This window comes from Sturnira hondurensis, unplaced genomic scaffold (genome assembly GCF_014824575.4).
Source record: "Sturnira hondurensis isolate 20B ecotype Veracruz unplaced genomic scaffold, ASM1482457v3 Scaffold0025376, whole genome shotgun sequence".
In the NCBI taxonomy this organism is placed as follows: domain Eukaryota; kingdom Metazoa; phylum Chordata; class Mammalia; order Chiroptera; family Phyllostomidae; genus Sturnira; species Sturnira hondurensis.
The window spans coordinates 503,848-529,308 of NW_028098007.1; the positions used below are offsets into that span (position 1 = coordinate 503,848).

General features: G+C 45.0%; 1 protein-coding gene across 1 annotated transcript; it reads right to left on the minus strand.

Moving 5' to 3' along the window:
• Positions 1–9: 9 nt before the first annotated feature.
• Positions 10–24,280, minus strand: RAD54L (RAD54 like). Its single transcript, XM_037039472.1, has 18 exons — positions 23,642–24,280; positions 23,457–23,543; positions 21,828–21,947; positions 15,536–15,596; positions 14,671–14,806; positions 14,161–14,230; positions 13,753–14,041; positions 13,174–13,298; positions 12,733–12,883; positions 6,864–6,990; positions 5,558–5,632; positions 5,313–5,443; positions 4,655–4,765; positions 4,371–4,494; positions 3,957–4,035; positions 3,459–3,638; positions 343–506; positions 10–243 (listed from the first exon to the last, which is right to left on the minus strand). The coding sequence occupies exons 1-18, from the start codon at positions 23,663–23,665 to the stop codon at positions 33–35; spliced, it is 2,265 nt and encodes a 754-aa protein (XP_036895367.1). The 5' UTR covers positions 23,666–24,280; the 3' UTR covers positions 10–32.
• Between the last annotated feature and the right edge of the window lie 1,181 nt (positions 24,281–25,461).

The window sequence follows — 25,461 nt, forward strand, 5'->3', positions numbered from 1 at the left end:
CTCTTAACAGCTACACCCAAACTAACTGGGTATCAGCAGAGGCCCCGTTGCTCCTCATGGGAACGCTGGTGGAAGACGAAGGTGATGGTAGTGGAGGCAGCATCCCAGGCAGCCTGGAGTACCTCATCCCTGAGCCCCCGCTTATCAGTACTGTGGTTCCATTGAGCCAAGTCTGAGGTGCAGTCAGAACCATCAGGGGGTGGTCTGACCTGGTGGTTGTTGACACAGCGGCAGCAGCGCAACCTGGGGGCAGGGGACAAAGCTGTGGTCACTATACATCACCCCATCTCCATGCTGTGCAGGGAGTTCACTGATGATGGCTAGCATGGGTACTTCACCTACCTGTCATGTGTGTCACTGAGGCTAGCTTCATCCAGGGTAAACAGCTCCTTCAACTCGCCCAGAGAGAAGTGCCGCTCCACATCCTGTTCCTCATCTACCACACAGCTACTCAGTGCCTTCTTGTGGCTCTGACGCTGAAAGATCTTCTCCTCGATGGTTCCTGCCTGGGAGAAGATGGCAGGAGCCAGGGAAGCAGGGCTAAGTCATACCCACACCTAGGGGGCTGGAAAACCCAGGGATTGAAACTATAGCCATCAAGAGAAGAGAGAAATGAAAAGGAAGAATCCTGCAGCAATACCTCTGCTCAGCTGGGCCCATTACCCAGTTTGTCTCTTGGGAACATGACTTGTGCATGTCTACCCACCCAGGATATTTTCTGTACCAATGATATTTTTACAGCCTGGCTAAATCCCTTTAGAGTAAGCTGAAGTTTGTCTATAGCAGCTTCATCAGACTTCCACACCAAGCCCAAGTCTCAGTAACTATTATTTGGGTATCCCATGTTATTAGATGCTGTGCTAACACGAGGATATAAAGAAGAATCAAATATCCCTATTCTTGAACTTCCAGACTAGTGGAACAGACACACACTTAAGCTAATTTGTATAATAGATTTCTGTATAGAGTACCCAGGAGCCCGCAAGAGGGGTGGTAGAATGGAATAGTGTTGAAAAAAATGAAAGTAAAGATGGCCCTTAAGTTGAATCTTAGAAAAATGAGTCAATCATTTATAAGGAAAGGGAGAAGGGAAGGCATTCCCACCAGAGAAACACAGGAATAAGTCTGACCTAGTGGGGGTCTGAGTTCAGCCTATCTATAGGACAGTGGAAGTACGCAGTAAGAGTTGGAACTGAGAAAGTCAGCAGAGGCCATAATGGAGAAGCTTGGATGCCAGGCTAAAGAGTTTGACCTTTTCCTAGAAACGATAAAATGCAAATTCAGAATTTTTGGATAACTGATTCTGGAAGCGGTATGTGAAAAATGGGTTAGGATAAGATCAAAGATAAAGAATTAGGAAGATGCTGCAGTATCCAAGTGAGAGATTATGGTGACTTAGCATGGCATGGAGAGGAAGGTTAGATTAAGGAAATACCAAGAAAGTAAAATCGAGCCCTGGCTAGTGTAGCTCAGTGGACTGAGTGTGGGCCTGTGAACCAAAGGATCGCGGTTTAATTCCCAGTCAGGGCACACGCCTGGGTTGCAGGCCAGTTCCCAGCGTGGGATGCATGAGAGGCAACCATACACTGATATTTCTCCCACTCTCCCCTTCCCTTCCCCTCTAAAGATGAATAAATAAAATCTTACCCAAAAAAAGAAAGTAAAATCAATGGTAATCAGAACATTGTCTAGTGGGATGATTATCCTACAAATTTTGGGTTGGGTAGATAGTGGAGCCATTAAATGACAAAGTTCATAAGGGAAGTATGTTTTTGTCATGATGTATCTAAGTGCTCAGGTGGAAGGAAATGTACAGAAGGTGATAGATATATGAGCTAAAAATTTCATTAGAGGCGTGTCACTATAATAAACAATCACAAAGGTAGGAAAACCAGAGTGGAGTTTCCAAAGAGAAAAGAATTTTAAGATTAGTAGTGAATAGTGTCAGATATACAAAGAAGAAAAAATCAAGAGCCTCTTGTTTTGACAATTAGAAAGCCAATAATAGTACATTTAAAAGCAGGTTCAATAGCATAAATAGTGTGATGAGTGAGTAGAAGATGAGGTAAAGTTAATCTGTAGGCTTTGGGAAAATTTGACAGTGAACGGAAAGTAACCCAAGGTAGTGGCTACAGTAAGACAGCATTGAGAAATTGTTTTGTTTTTAAGGCAAGAGCTATTTGAGTATGTTTGTAGACTTCAGAGAATAAAGGAGAAATTAATTAAGAAAAGAAAGGATGGAAAGTGTTCTAGAGCAGAGCTGGAATCCCAGAGAGGAAGGGCATGATCTTCCTGAGATGGGAAGAACAGGTGTAGAGATTCACAGAAGACAAGAAGTGGGCAGAGAGAATTCAAGCCTGGTAGCCTACAGTTTTTTGGTGGTTTTTTTTTTTTTTTTTTTCTGTGAAGCAAGAGGACAAGTCTCTGCAGAAGAATAAGAAACAGGGTTAGCAAGGAAACTTGAGGGCAGTGTTGAAGGGTTGAAGTATCTGTTGAAGGAAAGGAGATATGGCCCAGCCCAAAATAGTGAACCTGAATTTGTGGTAGTACCAATCTGTAAATGCAAATTTATCTGGTTTAGAAGCTGAGAACAGCTGTAATGATCCAGGTGAAGTAGGTATTAGGGAAGGAGTAACTGAAAGGACACACATTAAGGATCAGGCTGAAGAGAAAAGGTAGTCTAGCTAGATTTGGGCACTGGGGACAGAGTACTAGGGACGTTAGGTTGAAGCAGATATAGGAGGTATAAGAAAGCTGGATGGGCAAAAGAAGTGATGGCTATTACCAATGACAGCTATCAAAGCTTTGGGTGCTATGTAAAGTTCTGGTACTGTTAAAGTTCCACAGTGTAGCCTCAGGAGTAATTAAAATAGGGAGAGGTCAAGGAAACATGAAGGCCAGAGTGCTGAATAACTGCATGGTCCTTGAAGTCCACTAGCATGACAGTGGATTTGGGGAAGAAAGAAGAATGAGCTGGTGTCCAAAGTAATCCATGAGTTAGGAAAACAGCAGGAGGTAGATTACTGTAGACAGGAAAAGAGGGTACCAAGTCAGTCAGCATAAGCTGCAAAAGAGGAACTATAGGATGGATGATCTGCGTGATCATGGAGAACTTGGAAAATGCCAACACCACTCCTCAGCACCATGGGACACAAAGTATAAGACCACAAAGCCATGTGGGAGAGCAGAAATCAGGTATGAGGGAAAGCAGGTGTCCTGTGAAAGGGATGGGGCTACAGGGGAGTTTGTTAACTAATAAACAGGTATCCAGAGGGCATTGTAAGAAAGGTTTCAGGGAATGGGGTGCAGAGAACAGAAGAATAAAAGGCTCCAGGCTAAGCCCTTGGCAACTGCTAGAGGGAGAGGGGCCAAAGAGAGACACTGAAAAGCAACCCAGGTTGGTCTTGAAGGTCTTGTTCCATGACCCACCCCCACTCTGATCACAACTCCATCCTTACAGACAGCAGGCGATAGATATAGCAGGTCTTCTTTTGACCATCACGCCAGACCCGAGCCATGGCTTGTTCATCATTAGCTGGGTTCCAGTCAGGGTCAAACATGACTAGTCGGTTAGCCCCAATGAGATTGAGGCCACAGCCCCCAGCTTTGCTGCTCAGCATGAAGACAAAGTCAGGGCTCTGGAAAGAGAGGAGCAGGAGAAAAAGAACGTTTTTCAGCTTGAACTGGAATCCTACTCGGCCCAGCAAACAGTTCTGTCTTACACATTAGTACTCTGTATTCAAACTAATTACGAGGACCACCAGTTTGCCCACCACCCAACCTCCTAGACCACTAAGTCAGGTTCCAGCTCAGACATCACCAAGCCTAACCCTGCCACATCCACATGAAAAAAAAAATCCAGGAAAACCCTAGGACAGAGCCCTCTTATATCTTCTCTTTCAACCCCTAATTCTGTGTCACTACATTAGAGGTGTGGGGACAAGCTGTGCATTTACCGATGGACTGTTGAAACGCTCCACAACCTTGGCTCGCTTCTTAATGGACATGGTGCCATCCAAGCGGACATACAAGTACCTAAAGGGAAATCCAAATATCAAAACCTAAGAAGAATGCAGAGTTCTTTGGAGCCAGAGCTACTGAAGGGAGTGAACTAACCATGCTTGAGACTATTCACTCACAGCCTAAGGCTCCACATTCCCAAAGGGAGAGGCAGGAGCTAGGAGCCAGGATTCTGTCCTATGGGAGCACCTGAGAGACCAGGGGCTCTTCTGCTTGGTGATGAAACTAGGACCAGAACGTCATAAGGAAAAGTCCCTCCTGCAGCCACATTCACCAATCAGAACACCTACTTTTCCTAGGGGAACAGTAGAAAGGCACCCCTTTGACAGCCTAGTTAAGCTTGTCCATACCTTCGAGCCCGGCAGAGTTTCTCAAAGAGGTCCAATGTTTGGGTATAATTGGACACCAACACTACTTTGTCACTGCTGCGGCTTCGGGTCACCGCCAGGATGTAATCAAGGACCAGCATCTTACCTGGGGAGATCAGCAACTATTAGCCCTCAGCAGGTCATCCCAATGACCCACAACTCTTACTCTTGATATCCTGCCTTGAGTCAAGGTAGGTCTAGAACAAAGAGATGGTTTCCCACCCCTCCTCCCACAGAAACCAAAAAACTGACAGGAAAGGTCCTACCTGACAGCTGGGGCTCTAGAGCCTTCGAGCTATAATGAGGGGGGAATATGTCCAAGGCACCTTCAAAGCCATCCTCCTCTTGTATACACTTATCATAGATCAGAGCTGGATCTAGGGGAAAAAATTAAAACCAAAATGCCAGCTACATTGCTTTAGAAAGTTTACACTTCAATGCTCATTTGAACACCCTCTAGAAGCCTACCCGAAAGACCTTCTTCAGTACCAGATTTACTTGGTCTCAAATTCCAGTGTGTAGTCAGTGCCTTCTGGGACCATAAATGGACAATCTTGCTCACTAGGGTGTTCTCCCAACAAGAAGGGAGCTATACCAGAGACATTAAAGTTTGTTATTTTTTCACCTGTCCAACATTTTATATGCACATGTATGCACGAACACACTTAGTACACACATAGTGCTATATATACCCCAAGCATCAAGGATGGGCTACACAGAGGACAGGCTAAATTTTTCAAAGCAAAGGGTCTGGAGTTTACAGAGTACACAATGCAGAGCTCATGTCTTGGGGAGGGCTGGAATCACATGTGGCCCCTATGAGGACTCTGGACAAGTATTTGTAAAGGTGGCTGGATCACCTGCAGGAGCCTACCCTTTCTTGTTCACTCTCACAGAGGACCTCAGAGCATGGACACAACTCACGATTACAAAGCTTCTTTAATGAGGTGATGGAAGAAAGGGAAGATACACTCATCTTGCCCTCATGCAACTCTTCTGCTGGCTTGGCCTGCCTCAGAAACCTCTGGTATAATTCAGTCTGAAGGGGTGTCAGCCTGAAAAAAAGGCAGGTGGGTCAGTAGGAAGCGCTGAACCACACTCTGGCCCTCTAAGGACAACTCGAGAGCTGGGCTTTTACTTATACTATACCCCTAAGTTGAGTTCCATACCTACAACAAACCACCTGCTCGATCTTCACAGGCAGATATTTAGAAAGAATGTCAGATGTCCTCCGTATCAGACACCTGGAGAGAACAGTATAAAAAGGTAAGGGGCCATTGGAACAGCCATGCAAACTACTAGAATAAAAGCTACCACCCAAAGGACCAAGACTGACTCTTGTAGTATCAAATATCAGAGACACATCAGCCTTATGGCAAAGATATCTATGTCGGCATCTCAGTCATAAAAACAGACACCCTTTTAAAGAGTCTAGCTTTGACTGACAACTCTTTCTCTTCCCTTTCAAAAGGTTAGCTGGTCCTCAAGAAGAAGCCAAGGTCTCCCATTGAACCTGGTGCTCTGGCTGGGAAAGCAAACTCTAAATCACTAAGTCCTTAGGGGAGATTCTGCATTTGCCTGAATGCCTATTGTCACATGGCCCAAGAGTCAATGAAATTAAGCCCATAACTCCTGGCAGACCAGGAAGAACAGTAATCAGGAACCTAAGCAGCAGCTCCTGACACACTGACTCTCCTTCCTGCCATCTAAAACTGAGAGTGAGCAGGCCCTGGCCAGGTAGCTCAGTTGGTTAGTGCTGTCCTAATAAACCAAAGTTGCAGGTTTGATCCCTGGTCAGGGCTCATACAAGAATCAACCAATGAATGCATGAATAAGTGGAACAACAAATAGATGTTTCTCTCATCAATAAATAATAATTTTAAAAAAACAAACAAAACTGAGAGTCAGAGGTGGCAATTGGGAAGGGCAGGGCTCTTGAGGATGTAAATCATTAAGTGTATCTCATATGTACCTATAACAGAGGAGTTCAGAATGCACCTACCCTCCTGGCTACGTGGCTCCCATGAAAAAAGCACTTTCAGCCTGGGATCCACATCCATCAGATATGCTCCTACCTGTCCAAGAAGACTGTGAAGCCTGGGAAGGGAAGCCTGGTTCTTTAGGTCTAAGATCAAATGACAGGAAGCTTCTGAAATATTAACAACCCTCCAACGAATATTTTGCTCAGAAAGTCCAACGGTGTCAGAAAAGAGCTTCCTTAGCAGGTTGCTAAGCAACCCAAAACCAGACCACAGGGCCCAGGCCAGGAAGAAAACAGGGACTTGGCCTGCAAGAACCCTTCATTCATTAGTGGCTATAGTCAAGGCACAGATCCCACTCCCTTCCTAGAATCCCAGGCCTCACAGGCCAAGGCCCCAAAAGATCAGCCTTAGATGGCTTAGCTGGCAATTCTGATAAGCTCAGTTGGGGGAACCCAAAGAAAGCTGCTGCCTTCTAACCCCGCCCTGCTGTTACCTATTCACAATGCTGGTGAGCTCCCGCAGTCGCTCCTCCCCCAGCTGCCGATCTGCCTCACTGGCAGCTGCATCTCTACCCTTCAAAATGGGCAACTCAAAATGCTTCTTGAACTCATGCACAGTTCCTAAACACAGGAGAGAAAGGAAAATTAGAGAGTATAGAAAAGAATGATTTTCCCACTGCCAGTAATGGCAGACCACTTTGTTATAGACCAACCTTCCTGCCAAGGCCAACAAAGCTGAACAAATTACAGGCAATTTATTTGAATGAATCAGAGAGCTACCAAAGCATGGAGAACTGAAAAGGCCAAATAGTGAGATGGTAGATTAAAATCCAAATATATAACTAGTTACATTAACTATAAATGGACAGAATAATCCAATAAATAGACAATCCAATTGTCAGCCTGGATTTTTTTAAAGAGCCCACCTATATGCTGCTTATAAGAGATGAAGCAGCATGTATCAGTGCCATGAAGTTCATGTTAAAGTGTAGATGAACCTTGAAAACTGTATGCTAAGAAGCTGAAAACAGAAGGTCACATATGATAGGATTCCACTGTTATAAAATATCCTGAATAGACAAAGTCATTGAGATAGAAAGCAGATTAGAGGTTTCCAGGGCTTAAGGATAAAGGGGAAATAGGGGGTGACTGCTGAATGGGTATAGGGTTTTATTTTGGCCAGAAATAAAAAGATCAGGCACCTCACAAAAGACCATATTAAATGCCAATCAACTTTATTCAACATTAGGCAAGTACAATGAGCTATCACTAAACAACAATAAAATGACTAAAATCTTTTTAAAAAATTTAAAGATAAATATTGGTGATGATATAGAGCCATGGTCAACAAACTACAGCCATGGGCAAGCCAACTATTTCTGTAAATAAAGTTTTTATTACCCTGGCTGGTGTGGCTCAGTGGATTGAGTGATGACCTTTGAACCAAAGGGTTGCCAGTTCCATTCCCACTCAGGGCACCTGCCTGGGTTGCGGGCTGGGTCCCCAGCTGGGGGCGTGCGAGAGGCAACCAAATGCCCCCAGTGTGTTTCTCTCACACACTGATGTTTCTCTCTGTCTCTTTCTCCCTCCCTTCCCATTTCTCTAAAAATACATCAATCAAATCTTTAAAAATATAAATAGAGTTTTATTAGAACACAGCCATGCCCCATTAGCAGAGCTGAGTAGTTGTGACAAAGACAGTTTGGCCTGTGAGCCTCTAGCTGTTTCAGGAAACAACTGCTGACCCCTGATGTAGAGACACTGGAATTCTCATACTCTGCTGGTATAACCACTTTGGAATGTGATTACAGAGCTGAAAGCATGCAATAACATATGACCCAGCAATTCCACACTTTGAGGACAGAGAAATGCATACTATGCCTAGGTAAAGACATACATAGTATCATTATTCAAAAGAATAATAAACTGGTCTGGCCAGTGTGGCTCAGTGGGTTGGGTATTGTCCTGCAAATCAAGCGGCTGGTTCAATCCCTGGTCAGGGCACAGAGCTGAGTTGTGGGCCAGGTCTCAGTTGGGGACATGCAACAAGCAACCAACTGATGTTTTTCTCCCTCTCTTTCTCCTAACCCTTCCCTAAAAATAAATAAAATCTTAAAGAGAAAAAAACAAAACAATTGTCTATCAACAGTAGAACAGACATATTCATTAAAGCCACCTAATGCCACTTAATTGGACACTAAAAAATTATTTAAAAAAGAAAGAAACTGCCCAGTGCAGTCTGCTCTGAGGTCAATGCTCTTGTGAGGCAGCTAGGATGTGATGAGCAAAAATGTCTGGAGGAAGTACAGTATTTTCATCCACAGCTCACAGTGACACCATGTCCTAGATTTATACAGCTTGCCACCTCTGCAGTGGAAACATGGCCAGAGTGTGGAAATCCTAGCCACAGCAACCAGACAAAAGGAAGAAATAAAAGGCATCCAAATTGGAAAGCAGGGAGTAAAACTCTCATTATTTGCAGATGACATAATACTATATATAGGAAACCCTAAGGGGTCTACCAAAAAAATCCTCTAAGAACTAATAAATGAATTCTAAGTAGCAGGAAACAAAATAAATATTTAGAAACTGGTTGCATTTTTATATATCAGTAATGAAGAACCAGAAAAATAAACTAAGAAAATAATCCCATTTACAACTGCACAAAAACAAACAAACAAACAAACAAAACACCTAGGAATACGTTTAACCAAGGAAGTAAAAAAAAAACCTACTTGGAAAATTAAAAAACTAAGTATAGGACCTGAAAAGACACTTTTCCAAAGAGGATCATTCAGATGGCCCACAGACACATGAAAAAATGCTCAACATCATTAGTCACCAAAGAAATGCAAATTAATACCATGATGAGATATCACCTCACACCTCAGATATCAGAATGGCTATCATCAATAAATCAACAATGAGTGTTGGCAAAGATATGAAGAAAAAGGAACCCTTGTGCACAGTTGGTGGGAATGCATATTGGTGCAGCTTCCATGGGAAACAGTATGGAGGTTCCTCAAAAAACTAAAAACGGAAATCCCTTATAACCCAGCAATTCCACTTCTGTGTATATATCCAAAGAAACCAAAAAAACTAATTTGGAAAGACATATGCACCCCTATGTGCACTGCAGCTTATCTACAATAGACAAGATATGGAAGCAACCTAAGGGCCCATCAACAGACAAATGGATAAAAAAGCAGTGGTATATATACACAATGGATTATTACTTGGCTGTAAAAAAAGAATAAAATCTGAGACTTCAGCCAAGATGGAGGCGTAGGTGAAAACACTGTGCCTCCTTGCACAACCAAGTTTAAAGTCAACAAAGTTTCAGCAACAAAAATGCAGCCAAAACACAGAAAGTTGAACTATACGAAAGTCCGACAACAACGAACCATTCAGCCAGACCAGTAAGAGGGGCGGAGCCGGCAGCTGGAGGAGCAAGGTTGCACAGGAAAAATCGACCAGACCAACCCAGCCACACAGGTGGCGGCTGGCAGATCCTAGGCGTGGGGTGGCAACAGGAAGACCCAGTGAGTGCGCAAGACGGCTGGCTGACCAAGGTTACATATTTGCATGCAGATAAACCAGCGAAGGAGCGTGCAATGAGACAGACCACCCAGGCCCCAGCGGCGGGAAGCAGCAGAGAGAAGCAGCAGAGGGGACAGCCTGCCCCTCTCTGACCCCGTCCCCACATACAGCATCACAACCCAACGACTGAGTTGCCCCGCCCTGGTGAACACCTAGGGCTCTGCTCCTCATACGTAACAGGTGCGAACAGACCAAACACATGGCTCAAGAAGAACTCAAAGCCCCAGAGCCCATAACTCTAAGCGAACAAGAAATAGCCAAACTATTAGATGCACAGTTCAAAACACTGGTGATCAGGATGCTCACAGAACTGGTTGATTTTAGTCACAAATTAGAGGAACATATGAAGGCTAAACTAATTGAAATGAAGGGAAATGCACAGGGAACCAATAGTGATGGAAAGGAAACTGGGACTCAAATCAAGGGAGTGGACCAGGAGGAAAAAAGAAACATCCAACCAGAAAAGAATGAAGAAACAAGAATTCAAAAAAATGAGGAGAGGCTTAGGAACCTCCAGGATATCTTTAAACACTCCAACATCTGAATTATAGGGGTACCAGAAGGGGAAGAGGAACAGCCATGAGTGGAAAACTTATTTGAACAAATAATAAAGGAGAACTTCCCCAGTCTGGCAAAGGAAATAGACTTCCAGGAAATCCAGGAAGCTCAGAGAGTCCCAAAGAAGTTGGACCCAAGAAGGAACACTCCAAGGCACATCATAATTACATCAGCCAAGATTAAAATGAAGGAGAGAATCCTAGAAGCAGCAAGAGATAAGGGGACAGTCACCCACAAAGGAGTTCCCATCAGACTGTCAGCGGATTTCTCAAAAGAGACCTTCCAGGCAAGAAGGGGCTGGAAAGAAGTATTCCAAGTCATGAAATCCAAAGACCATCAAGACTGCTCTATCTAGCAAAGCTTTTATTTAGAATGGAAAGGCAGATAAAGTGCTTCTCAGATAAGATCAAATTCAAGGAGTTCATCATCACCAAGCCCTTATTATATGAAATGTTAAAGGGACTTATCTAGGAAAAAGGAGATAAAAAATATTAACAGTGAAAGGACAGCAAACTCACAGTTATTAACAACCACACCTAAAACAAAAGCAAACTAAGAGGACAGCTAGATCAGGAGCAGAACCATAGAAATGAAGATCACATGGAGGGTTAGCCACAGGAGAGTGGGAGGAGGAGAAGGGGGGAGAAGGTACAGAAAATAAGTAGCATAGACGGTAGGTAGAAAATAGACAAGGGGGAGGGCAAGAATAGTGTGGGAAATATAGAATCTAAAGAACTTGAGACACGTGGACATAAACTAAAGGGGGGAAATGGGGGGGAGGGGAATGAAGAGGGGAATGAGAACAACCGTAATGGCATAATCAATAAAATATATTTTTTAAAAAAGAATAAAATCTTACTGTTTGTGACAACATGGATGGACCTAGAGGATACTATGCTAATTAAAACAAGGCGGACTGAGAAAGACAAATCCATAGATGAAGTGAAATCTAAAGAAATAAACAAAAAACAAAACAGAAACAGACTCACGGACGCAGAGAACAAACTGATAGTTGCCAGAGGGGAGGAAGGGATACAAGACTGAGTGAAAAAGATGAAGGGATTAAAGAAGTATAAATTAGTAGTTAAAAAATACTTATGGGATGTAAAGTTCAACACAGAGAATATAGTCAGTAATATTGTACTAACTATGTATGTTGCCAGGTGGGTACTTGAATTATTGGGGGGAATCATTTTGGGAATTATTTAATTGTCTCACCACTATGTTTTATACTTGAAGGTAATATTAAAAACTATTATGACCTGACAAGTGTGTCTCAGTGGGCTGGATGGTCTAGACACTAAGATCACCGGTTGGCCCCGTCAGGGGACATGCCTGGGTTGCAAGCCAGTTCCCAGCAGGGGCCAGTTCCCAGCCGGGGATGCACAAGAAGCAACCATACATTGATATTTCTCTCTCTCTCTCCTTCCCTTCCCTTCTAAAGATAAATAAATAAAAATTAAAAAAAAAAAAAAGATCACCGGTTGGATTCCTAGTCAGGGCAGGCACATGCCTGGGTTGCAGGCCAGGTCCCGGGTTGGGGGGTATGTGAGAAGCGGTTGATGGATGTTTCTCTCACACATCATTGTTTCTCTCCCCCTCTTTCTTCTTCCCTTCCCCTCTCTCTAAAAATAAATAAAATCTTTTGAAAAATTAAAAAATAATATTGGATGGCAACTGTAATTTAAAAGTAAAAATTTTTTCAAGTAAGGCCAGAGTGGACCTTGCTGAGTTGCTTGGCAGAGCCAAGGTCTCCCAATGGCTCTCCCTGATGAGAAAAGTNATTAAAAAAAAAAAAAAAGATCACCGGTTGGATTCCTAGTCAGGGCAGGCACATGCCTGGGTTGCAGGCCAGGTCCCGGGTTGGGGGGTATGTGAGAAACGGTTGATGGATGTTTCTCTCACACATCATTGTTTCTTTCCCCCTCTTTCTTCTTCCCTTCCCCTCTCTCTAAAAATAAATAAAATCTTTTGAAAAATTAAAAAATAATATTGGATGGCAACTGTAATTTAAAAGTAAAAATTTTTTCAAGTAAGGCCAGAGTGGACCTTGCTGAGTTGCTTGGCAGAGCCAAGGTCTCCCAATGGCTCTCCCTGATGAGAAAAGTCTTCCTACAAGTACAGCTAACATTCTCTCCTTTCTTTCCTCAGCTAGAGTTGCAGGTAAGGCTCCCTCTAATGTAGCCAACAGAGCTGGATTCTTACCTAGGAGGCCTGAATTAACAAAATGTACCAAGCTGAAATACTCGAGGAGATCATTCTGGATGGGAGTCCCCGAGATGAGCACCCGCCGGCTGGTGTTCAAGCTGTCCAGGGCCTGGTAAGTCTGATTCTCAGAGTTCTTGAGCCTGTGTCCCTGAAAGGAAATTAGTTCTCACTTAGGCCTGGGCACAGTGTGGCATCCCTAATGGTAGCAATGTCTTGTGTAGAGGATCCAGCCTCTGGCCATTAGTGGAAAATGGAGTTCTAAACATTGTTTACTCCTTCTTTTGGCAGATTGACCTCATGGGCTCTCCTCCCACTTGCCTCCTCCAAAGCAGCCTGCGCTGTACTCAGCATTCCCCAGTGACTGACACAGACCAGGGATGACAATTCTCAGTGAGGAGAGTCTTTCTCCTACCACCCAGACCTTTGACAGTCAAGTACCTCGTCACATATGACCAGCCCAATACTCCCTTTCTGGAGGACTCCAACGTGAAGGCGGAATGTCTCATAGGAGATGATGAGAATAGGAGAAGGCACTCTGGCTCCATGCTGGTTCATGAATCCTTCTAAGACAGAAAAGGCATCAAGGAACAAATTTTAGAATATCTTAAAGAAAAAAAGATTTGGCCCTGGCTGGTGTGGCTCATTGGATTGAACGCCGGCCTGCAAACCAAAAGGTCACCAATTCGATTCCCTGTCAGGGCACATGCTTGGGTTGCAGGCCAGGTCCCAGGTTCAGGGCATGCAAGAGGCAACTGACTGATGTTTCTCTCACACATCAATGTCTCTCCCTCTCTTTCTCCCTCCTTTTCCCCCTCTCTGAAAATAAATAAAATCTTTAAAAAGAAAAGAGGTTTGATAGTTCTTTAATTTAGCTTGGGAATAACTACTTCAATTATTTTCCACGGAAGTTCTCTTCTCTGCCACCTCTCATTGCCCTCAACCCTGGCCATCAGTGAGCACACACATAAGGAGTAGGTTATGGAGAGGAGTACAGCCATCTTTGTTAAGGATCCATACCCAGCTTTTGATCTATCTCGTTCTTAGAGCCTCCATCAATGGCTAGCGGTTGAATCCTCCCTCCAAGCCATTTGCCAACTTCATTGTACCAGTTCTTCACCAGGCTGGAGGGCGACACCACAACTGCCTTGTCAATTTCTGGCTTGCACTCTGGACTCTGGCGCAAAAGCGTCCACATCAAGGTGATACACTGCAGCGTCTTGCCCAGGCCCATCTCATCAGCCATGATGCAGCCGTGGCTGCCTGGGATGCGCCGACTGGTGACACACTCCCACAAGAACTTCACTCCCTGGGGAAGAAGAGCACCCAGCCCATGCAGGCAACCACACTGCTGTTACTCCAGAGGTGGCAGCCTCCCAGTCTCAGACCCTGGCCCATACCTCATCCCCACCCCCGACCATCAGTTACCTCTCTCTGATGAGGCCGCAAGACCTTACTGAGAACAGGATCAACGACCACATGGACCGGGAGTTTTTCCCTGAGAAAACATGGCAAAGAAAATATGGAGCTCTGACATGAGCAAGGGCATGCCCTCAGCAAGTTATATATTGCTGATCCAGAAGCCACAGAGGCAACGGCCTGAGAAAGGCCCTGCTAGGCCTGGTAACCAAACACAGTAAATTCTTGCTCCAGAGAAATTTAGGACAGGGCGATGGGTTTCCTACGTCATCACCTCAACCCTTCCAGCTCCCAAGCTTGGCAGGAAGGGATGAGAAACTCCCACCAAATGGACACGTCCACATGCTCTTTCCCAGGCACTGCCCTCCCCCACCCATGCACTCTCTGGATGGTGCAGCAATGACGGCACTCTACAAACATGTGCCAGTCCCAAGGATCCATCACACCAAAATGCTCTTTGCCCTCCCAGATTGCAGCACAACTACAGAGAACTGCGCAAGAAAACAGCAATATACATACTTGTCAAGCTTCAGCTGGTCATGGGCGCTCAGTGGGGGAGGCTCATACAGAACCAAGGCACCTTCTTCCAGCGGGTCATGGAGGGCCCGGCGGATCCCAGCCCTTTTGAGGCCCAACGCCCGAGAGCCCAGAGGACCTAGAAACCAACAATCTGTTATGTAAGCTTCTAAGCTGAGGAGCTCCAGCAGGCCCAGCTCCAAGGCCCGTTCTTCACGTAACCTTTCCTAAGTTTCCACGTGACCTAGCTCTCCCTAAACCACTCCAAAACCAGTTTGGGCAACTCTACCAGACCATTATCGCAGTCTGCCTCAGATCAGAGTTCTTACTATTTTACTTCCCCACTCAACTACAAACTTTCTGAAGGGCTGGGTCTTATTCATCTCAAGTTAATCCTAGAAAGGTCTAAATCCCTAAAAGGGCCTTTTCAAGACTTAGAGCTCTTGAGAGTTGGCCTCCTTCCTCCCAGCCCCAGTTTTAGCACAAAGCTCTGCTCTGTGTAGAGGGGAAACTCTGAAGAACCTATGCCTCCAAGAGAGTTGACCTCATAAAGAAGATGCCACTGAACTCACTTGGACTAAATGAAACCTCGCCCTGGCTCACCAGGAGCTTCCCAAGCACTGGCACATCCCCATCAAGCAGATGACAGGCAGTCATTCTTGGTGGCCCTTGTTGAAGCTATCAAACACAGCCCTCATGAGGTCTCAGGGGAGTCACCCCATAACAGTCACCACTCAACTGGCACCTTCAATTCCAAGGTAAGCTTGTATGTACAAAAGCTGAGGTTTTAATTATTCAGGCACATTTTCACATGGCTGAGTCAAAAAGAGGAAAAAAAAGAAATGTAAGGTAAGCTTTCCATTTTTACCTTGATAATTTGGAATGGGAATTTTGAAAGGCTTTGACAAAATGCTTCGAATAAATGCTTCCTAAAAAGAAAAGAGAAGAAACAGGGATTCAGGAATGTTTGGCAATGTTATAGGATACTATTTCTACAAATGCAGCCTAAGATGTCTATTTACGCACTGCAACACAGGGAGAGCAGTGTATTTTGAGCACATGTCATGAACATGAAGAGATGTGCTCCACATTAGGTCTGTACACAGCTCTCATCTTTATGGCTTTACATGAGGTTCTACAAGTACCCAGGGACACCAGAGGACCAGTGGCCAGCGTCTAGCCTCAGTCAACCACAAGGCTCATAACCACTAGCTCCAAAAGACCATGCCATTGTGGACAGCTATCTTATTCCTTAGGGTGTAACACCTTAAGAAGAAGGTACCACAGAGCTACCTAACCCCATTACTAATGAAGAACTCCAATGTTTGGATTCAACCACTATCCTACTGGACCACATCTTCCCACGCATACCTCACATTTCTTTTTTTGTCGTATCAGTTCAGCCTATTGCAATTAATTCCCACATCAGCCTCCTTGAGAACTCAACAGCCCCTCAAAGAGCAGGAGGAACAGGACTAGCATTAGTAAAGTGATAACATTAACAACATCAGTAAAAATGACCACAGTGATGACTAACGATGTACACCAGATGCAGCATTCGGCCCCTTGTGGTCACACCACCATTTAAGCCGCACCAACAGCTCTACGAAGTCCATATATTACTGACATACCCAGTCTACAGATGAACAAATTTAGGCTGAGTCATTACCATTTTCCCATGTCACACAGCTGTGACAGATGGAGGACCTTCCTGATTCTAAGGCCCTTCCCTGTAACCAGGAGGCAGGCGACGTGGCCTCCTAATCTAACCTGTTTGAGAGCAGCCATGTGGATCAGCCTAGTCAGCAGCTTCTTGCCACGGGAATGTACAAGAAAGGGAACGACATGATAAAGGGGACATAGAGAGAGGGCAAGCCAATCACCAAGAAAAAGAAAGTGGGAAAAGGGTGACAGGAAGCAGACATATGTAGGTCCTAGAGAAGGGTGGCCTTGCTGCTTCCCCTGCAGTGTCTGCCAGAAGCCCCTGTGCCATCACCCGGGCCTGGCATCAGCACTGAGCGATGGGGCTGGGGCAGAGGAGGAGGCAGGGGAGTCCAGAGCACCAGCTCCTGGGCTTCCTCTGACAACTCCCACAGACCTGAGCCCTCTGGGAAATTACAATAGCCTGAGAACCTCAACAAAACAAGGACTGGAACTCAAGAAAGCAAGGAGAAAACAAGAGCAAAAGCCCTGAAGGTAGTTTTAATGAAAACACATTAGTAGAAAAAGTAACAAAAAATATTCCTTCTGGCAAAAAGGTAGTTTAATAGGAAAAAAGTAAGCCTGCCTTGCCCTTAAATTTTTTACCTTTTTATTCCATACCATTTCTATACAGATCATTATAATTTCTACAAACTCAATGTACTTTAAATAGGAGAAATATAATGATTATATTTAATAATCTATTGGAAGACAGAAAAGAAATGTCAGAGAACTGAACTTCATTACCCCAATAAATAATGTGACTAAGGCAGGGTTAGAGATAGGCCCAAATTCATTTTTTATTTGTATATTCCTTTGAAGATGAATAAAGTCTTTTATTGACTTTTTTAAAAAGATTTTATTTACTTTTTAGAGAGGGGGAAGGAAGGGAGAAAGCGGGACAGAAACATCAATGTGTGAGAGATACATTGATCGGTTGCTTCTCACATGCTCCCTACTGTGGACCTGGACCACAGCCAAGGCATGTGCTCTGACTGGGAATTCAACCAGCCACCTTTGGTTTGCAGGCCAGCGCTCAATCCACTGAACCACACCAGCCAGGGCTATTAACTATTTTTAATTACTACGATTATTGTAATTACAAAGAGCAATAATAATGAGGAATTAATATATGAAGGATGCTAACAAAAAAATCTACCCTCACTCTTACTGGTGTGGCTCAGTGGGTTGGGCATGTGGTCCCACAAACTGAAAAATCACCCATTCAATTCCCAGTCAGGGCACATGCCTGGTTTGCAGGCCAGGTCCCCAGGCAGGTACATGTGAAAGGCAACCAATCAATGCTTCTCTCCCTGTCTCCCTCCTTTCCCTCTAAATACATAAATATATAAATAAAGTCTTTTTAAAAAGTAATCTTAAGTCAAAGGAAAGTAAAAGGAAGGAAATGGACTCAAGTTTCCTTTCTAATTTGGTGTCAATTCTGCCTGCAATTCTAAAATTGAAATATTGTCTTCAAGATTATTAATATAGGAGACTAGATTTGAGGCTCCGAGTAGCCAAGAATTTACGCTCCAAATTCTAAAAGCAAGACTGTCAATAAAACCGGGAGCCACAGTTTCTGTGGGGAGAACCACAGGCTAGAGCAACTAGCATAGGAGACTGTGAGCACCACTGGCCAAAAACACCTGAGGGCACAGCCTGGGAGACTTGCAATGGCCAGCCTCTGGGAACCTGCTCTGGTAATACTCACTGGACTCTAGCAGAGGCAGAGGAGAGAGTATGCTCTCACTCTGTTCATTTAGTTACTGAAAATTCATATCATCCTTTCCTTCTGATATACCAGGGAGAACATCCCTCCTCCCTACCAAGGTCAAAGCTTTCCTCTTCCAAAGAGATTCACTCTTACTAGTTTTGCCTAATCTCTCCTTTATTTCAAACTCTCCTTCTCACCAGCATTTTAAAAATGCTTAACTGCCTTTTTTTTTTCAAAAAAAAAACTTTTAAAGATTTTATTTATTTATTTTTAGAGAGAAGTGAAGGGAGGGAGAAAGAAAGGAAGAGAAACATCAATGTGTGGTTGCCTCTCACAGCCCCCTACTGGGGACCTGGCCCACAACCCAGGCATGTGCCCTGACTGGGAATTGAACCAGCAACACTTCCACTGAGCCACACCACCCAGGGTTTAACTGCCTATCTCATAAAACAAAAATTCTTTTGACCTCTTATCTCCTCCCCTTGAAACTTCTTAGAGTTGTCTGTCTCCCCTTCCTTATCTTCCATTCTGCTCTTTTCATCTTCTGAAATGACTGACCAAGACCACCAATAGCCTATATGACCCTAATTCCAATAAACATGTTAACTAGCCTTATCTTACCAGACAAAGCTGGCCACTCCTTCTCAGATATTCTCTGCCTTCAACTTCCATGGACACCACTCTCCCACTAGAACTCCCCACCCCTGCTCTGGGACTTCATGCTCAGTTCCTTAATGGGCTTTCTTTTTCCTTTGCCTAACCACCTCAAAAGGCAGTGTTCCACAGGGTTTGGCCCTCGGCTCTTCCACTAGGCCCTTGGCCCTAGTCTTCTGACTGCACACTCACCTGGACACTACAATACACTTTGGAGATATTAAATATCACCAATATGCTAATGACCCCAAGGTCCAGTTCCAGTCAGCACCTCCCTCCTAGGCTCCACACCGACATTTGCAGCCACCTCCAAACCCAGACACCCCGCCAGTGTCTTAGGCTAAACACCTCATTTCCAGGGCTGCACATGACTCTTATGAGTCTGACGCACTTGTGCTTTGGGGCCTGAAGGGAAGCACAGTTTGACACCTCAAAATGTGTCTTTTGGGATACTAATTATTTTAGCGTGGTTATTTTTAACAAACAGCAGATTTGGGAGAAGCTCAGAAAACCAAATAGAAGTACATTTCTAAGGGAAATCTATCTGTAAGCATGTCTCCATCATTGAACCAGGCCTGCCTCCACCAACAATGGATAAGGCTTGGACTTATATCTGCATATACTTGCTCACTGTTCTTTTCTCATAACTTATTCCACCCCCATCATTTTTTGTCTCTAGCTGAAGATGGTATTTAAGGTGATTGCTTTCGCCAAAATAATGAGTTATTTCACTTTCTTGGGTCTCTCCCATGTGTGCATGAAGTATACATATTATCACATGTTAACTTTAATTTTTCTCCTGCTCATCTGTCTCATGACTATTTGATTATAAGTCCAGCCAGAACCTAGGATGGAGGAAAATTCTCCCTCCCTGACAGGCTCCTTCCTCCACAGCTTTCACACAGGCTGTTCCCTCCATCTAGATCATGTCCCCCTTGCTTCACCTGGCTGAACCCTCAAATCCTTCGGGACTCAACCTAATCAGCATGTCCCACAGACTGAGGTGTTCACCCACCTCCGGACGTTAGGCTCCTGTTTTGCACTCTCACCACACCTGCACTTATGTCGTACAGTTTATTGTACACAGGACAACTTGATCAGTACCAAATCGTAGGAACAAGGCTTCTAGTCTGCTAAACAGAGATAGAGTTTCAGACAAACTAGAGATAACGTCTAAGCCTGTTGTTTCAGCTCCAGGCCCCTAAAAGCAGGGAAACCAGGAAATCGATGCCAAAGCTGACATCAGAACCAGATGCACTGATCAACTAACTATGCCCTACCCAAGCCCCGATCAGTCGCTAGAGACCACAACCCTCACTCCCTTAGCCACCATGACTAATGATTCTCCCCTGTATAACCCACCCCCTGGAAGCCACTGGGAGCCAGGTCTTTGGGCACTGGCTTATCTGTGACTCCAGGTATGGGCTACTTCCTGAACTAAAAAATCCTTACTTTGCTGCAAGCTCCTGTTCGCGTCTTATCAGGCATTGATACACGTAGAAAAGCAGACCCCTTTACTTTGGTAACATACATACCATTTTTTTTACAGCTCAATAAACAATTAAATTTAGTGAATTATATACATATGGTAAAACTACCACAAAGCAAGGGAAGATGAACATAATTCAAGTTAGTGGTTACCTCTGGGGATGGGAAAAGGGATTATGACTTTGATGATGTTCTAGTTCTGGATGGTGGGTGTGTTTTATATATTACATGCTATATATATTATTTTGCATTTATCTATTATATAAAAATGTTTCTAAATATTTGCTGAGTGCACAAATAACCTCCATTACACATTCCCATTTTTCCTTCAAAACTTTCCTGTAAAGGAAAAACACACTTCTGTTGTGCCCTCTACTCTTAATCCTACACTACTTCATTTCAGACACCACACGTGTGAGTTCTCCACACATCAAGCAATTCTTGGCACCACCTGGGTCTCATACAATTTAACTCAATTCTGACGTTACCTACATGGAGAAAGCATCAGATTCTACAGATGAAGGCTTCATAAGACTGTCTCCCACCACTTCAAATGCCAATCCCAAGATCAGGTTGTGACCTGTGGTTCTGTGGACAGGCTATATATTGGGGGGTTCCCACAACTCCCTCCTTAGGTTTGATTAATTTGCTAGAACAGCTCACAGAACTCAGAAAGTTTATTTACTAGATTACTGGTTTATCTCGAAAGACATTAAAGGATACGAATGAACAGCCAGATGAAGAAACACAAGGTCTGGAAGGGCCCTGAGCACAAGAGCTGTATCTGTGGAGTTTGGGGTGTGCCACTTCCCAGAACATGGATGAAGTTCTGTTCATCAACTCATAAGCTCTGGGACCTGAAATTCTCTGAATCCCACCGTTTTGGGTTTTTATGGAGGTTGCATTATATAGGCATGCTTCATTATGCATTGGCCATTCTTTGGTGGGTTGGTTCTCCTGGCAACCAGCCCCAAAGTCAGGTGCTTTACAAAAATCATCTCAATTACTTAAACTCAAGTGCGGTTGAAAGGGGTTATTGAAAGCCATCTTTATCACCCCAGTCTCTTAAATTCCAAGAGCTCGACATCATTGTCCCTCAGAAAGTTTGGTGAAAAAAGGTTCGGATGAACTACTCTGTGATTCTGGACAAGCTAACCCCTCTAAGACTCAGCTTCCTCATCTTAAAAAAATGAGACTTACAGGAGATAATGCACAGACCCTGCCTGGTGATGATTAGGTTGATTTCACTAGAGGCAACATGTGAAAGCTGTAGAATTCTGGTACTTCTTAAAGCCCTGTGCACAGTCAGCGATGGAGTGGATCCTAGTTCAAATACCCTGCAATAGCCCTCCCTCTCCTATACCCTCATGTCCTCAGGAATCTGAGCTACCTAAGATCTTAGAAAAGAAGGGGACTCCAAATCACACACATCTCAAAGGAAAGAGACCAGGCCTCTTTCAAGTCCCCAGAAGCTGTGTGAGCAGGCCCAATGTCCCCACCAAAGTCTGTCTGCTGGCTACTGTCAAGTCTTCAGGGGTGGAAGCCAGCCTAAGCAAAAGAACAGGGCACGTACATGCACCAGCAGGTTGTGGTTCTGACTTACATGTTGATTACTGTCCAGACAGGGTGGTCGATTCGTTAGCTGGGTCAAAGCTTTCCGAAAAGGTGAGCGGAAACAATCCTGGCTCTGGGTCTCACTGCTAGATTTCCGTTTCTTAGGAGTCTAGGAGAAAGTGATAGGAAATGTAAAGAAGTCTAGAAGACCACAGTGGTGGATCTAAATGTTTAATGGGGCAGGGGTGGGTGGGCGCAGTGGGGTTGGAAGAGGTTATAGGGGAGATAAATAGTCACAGAAGAAAATACAACGAAACAATGCAAAAAGATAAAATAAAATGCTTATGAAATGCCAGGCAATGTGTTAAAAATTCTTCACATATATTACTATGTATCATTTTCACAGTGATCCTATGTTAAGTATTCAGCATCCTTATTTAACAGGTGAAAATTGGAGTTTAATAAGTTTAAAGAACTTGCCTAATCTGAGATGGGGCACTGGAAGAGGTGAATGAAGGCTAAGTCCACCAGTAGCACAGAGTCACGCTGCCCCAAATCTTTACTCTGAAAACTCCAAGGAATAATTGAGCAACTGTTTGCTTCCCTCCCTAAGTTTCCCAAAGAAGTGACAAGAGTATAGCTGCCCCCAACTCCCAGGCCACTGAGGCCACTCTCCAGTCAGCTCATATCATGGCAATAAGGATCCCAGCACCAAAAACATTTTCAGGAGCAACCAGCAGCAGACAGCATCATCTATGACTGAACTGTACCAAGTGCTGCCCCAGTTCAAGTCTGAGACCCCTATAAGAGGCAAGGGACAATCAATGTGCCTCCCTCACAGGTAGAAGAGGCCCCTGTACACCAGCGGTGCAACTACAGAGCAAGCCCAGTGAGACATCAGGGAAGAACTCACTTGTACCAGCTTGCCAAGGTATTTGAAGCTTCAATGATCCAATAAGGCACTCCTGAAATAGAAACACCAAGCCCCTTCCCTCGCTCTACATGCTTTTACTCACATACTACCCCTGCCCAAAACTGCCTTCTAGACTTTCTTTAGGTAATCTCTTCCTCCAAAGTTCCAATAGCCAAGCCCTAGCTTCTTGAACCACTCTCTCTGAAGTAAATGCTGCACTGTCCTGTTGATTTGGGTTTACACAGGTCCTGCCCACAGCTAGCCCCAGAAAGCCCCACAGGAGGAAGCAGAGCACAGGGCCAGTTCAAAGTTGAACATACTATATTTGAGTATTAGCAGAGACTGGAGAGGCACCGCCCCTCCCATCCAAGCCTAAGTGAGGTCTGGACTCTAAGGTAAGCCCAGTACCCTCTACTATTCTGTGACATTGGGTAAGGGGACAAAAAGTAAAAGAGAAGCCTGCTAATTGCTGTTGGGGGGGTACTTTTTTTCCAAGGCAGCCAAAGGCCAGAACACCATGTGCTTCTTTGCTTTGGAACACCCCTTCCCACCAGGAAAACTGAGTCTCTATTAGCTTCTAGTGAGCACCTTGAGGACAAATATTTTACCTTGTTCAATGCCTGACAAATAGTAAGCACTCATTAAAGGTTTACTGAAAGAGGCTCCTGGAAGTGACCAGGTTTGTAACCCCAGAAACTAAGTCCAGGACTCCTTTCTGCCCAAACACTCCTTCCTTTCCTATCCCCTGGAGGGCAGGGTACTCACCACTGCCCGAGGCTGCCAGTCTTCATCCTCAGAGGGTCTACCTTCCGGTTTTCTCTTGGCCAGCTGGCTAGGAGCTAAGCTCCTCCTCTGAAAGAAAATGGAAACTGAGCACCGGCAGGAATCTCGCAGCCTGAGTCCATCAGACCCAGGCAGAGACTACCCAGTCTCCTCTAAGCCACACTTACCATCCTAGCTAGACCCAGGAGCATAAAATATCAAGTAACCATCAGCCACAAGTCAAAGGCACCCAGCAGCTGAAAATTCTGAACCAGGACATAGCAGAAAGCGGGCTGCTATATTAGCTAGAGTACAGCTAATTACAGAGGGAGCTTGGATAGAGGGAATTCCGCCAGGGACTGGGGTTGGGGCCCAAATTTCAGAGTAGCCGGTTAGTTGAGGCCGGAGAGCACGCCAAGAGGAAGTATCCCAGTATCCCAGTGTGATGCGGGGGACGATGGATGGAGTGCCAGGCTGGGCAGAGTGGAGTCGGTATAACGGTCCCAGGTGGGCGTAAAAGAAGGGGTAACCACAGGCCAGGGGAGAGAAGCTAGGATGAGAACCTGAGGCCCGAGGAGAGAGAGGCGTCCGAGCCAGGAAAAAGGGAATTTCCCAGGTCTGGAGCCGAAGATGCCAGACCCGGACTAAGGGAGGTCGAGCAGGGATCCAGGCAGGACGATCAAAAGACCCGAGTTTGGAAGGAGAACCCTAGGCAGAGCTGGAAAAAAAAACGGCCAAAGACGAAGTCGGCCCCAGCACTCCGGCTTAACCTTCGTCTTCCCAAAGCGCGCGTTAACAGCCGCTGGGGCTCTCCGGTCCCGCCAGGCCGGGTCAATCGAACCTCCCGCGGTGCTGCCGCCACACTACCCATTGGCTGCGTTCAATGCGTTCGGCGCTCCAGACCTAAGGAAGGGGCGGGCCTAATGATGCGGCCCTGAGGGTGCTCTAAGTTCTGCCGCTGAAGAGGCAGATCCACGCTACAAGGAGGTGGGATTTAGGCGGGAGGGCGGGGCGAACAGCGGAGAGACCGTTGACCGAGGTGGACCGTTGACCGAGGTGGGCGGGGCGAGATGAGCGGGGCGGGATTTTGAGCTCTCGGGCGGTCCCCAGCTCTTGAACAGGGGCGTGTTTCTCCTAGGTAGGTGAGCTGTCCCGCAGCAACTCGGCAGGTGGTTTGCAGTAAATCGGACCAGGAAGGAGTTGCCCCCTTCTGCAGGAGCCTGAGAATGATAAAAGGCACCGCAGGTCTGCTCCTCCCCTGAGCCCGACTTGAAGCGGAGGTCCGGGGTTGGAGTCAGACCTGTTATCCCCCAGGGCGGGGGTTGTCATTTGGTTTGCTCCCGCAGTGTTAGCCCCCAGCGGACTTTTTGGTCTGGGTGTCTTAGAGGAAGCTGCCTTTTGCTGGGCAAAACCTTTTTTTTAGTTTTTTTTTGACACTTAATGAATTCTCACTCTCTCAGACCTTCACTTCAAATCTAAAATGTACATTATATTAAGTACCTTCCCCACAGAGTCATTCTGAGAAGTAAATTAATGTGTTTAAATAGCGCTAGACACAACTTAGCGCTCCATAATAATAAGGTGTATATAGAGGGGGGATTCAGAAAACCCCAGAATTTATTTAAAATTGTGTATTTATTCTTACATGTTTAAACTTCAGTCACCTTCAATGTACTCTCCACTCGATGCAATACACTTATCGAGACTTTTTTCCCACAGCTCAAAACAGTTTGAACTCATTGATTTTGATGCTTTTTAGCGCTTCTGCCGTTTTTTGTTTCACCTCTTCCATATCTGCAAACTGTTTCCTTTTGAGGACTTTTTTCATTCCGGAGAAACAAAAAAGAAGTCATCTGGGGCAAGATGGGGTGAACAGGGAGGGTGAGGCAAGGTGGACCAAAATACCATTTTTGGTCAAAAACTGCTAAACATTCAGCATGGTGTGGGCAGGTGTGCTTGTAAATCACCCATTGTGAAATGGGCAAAAGTGTTGAAAGTTAAAAAAAAT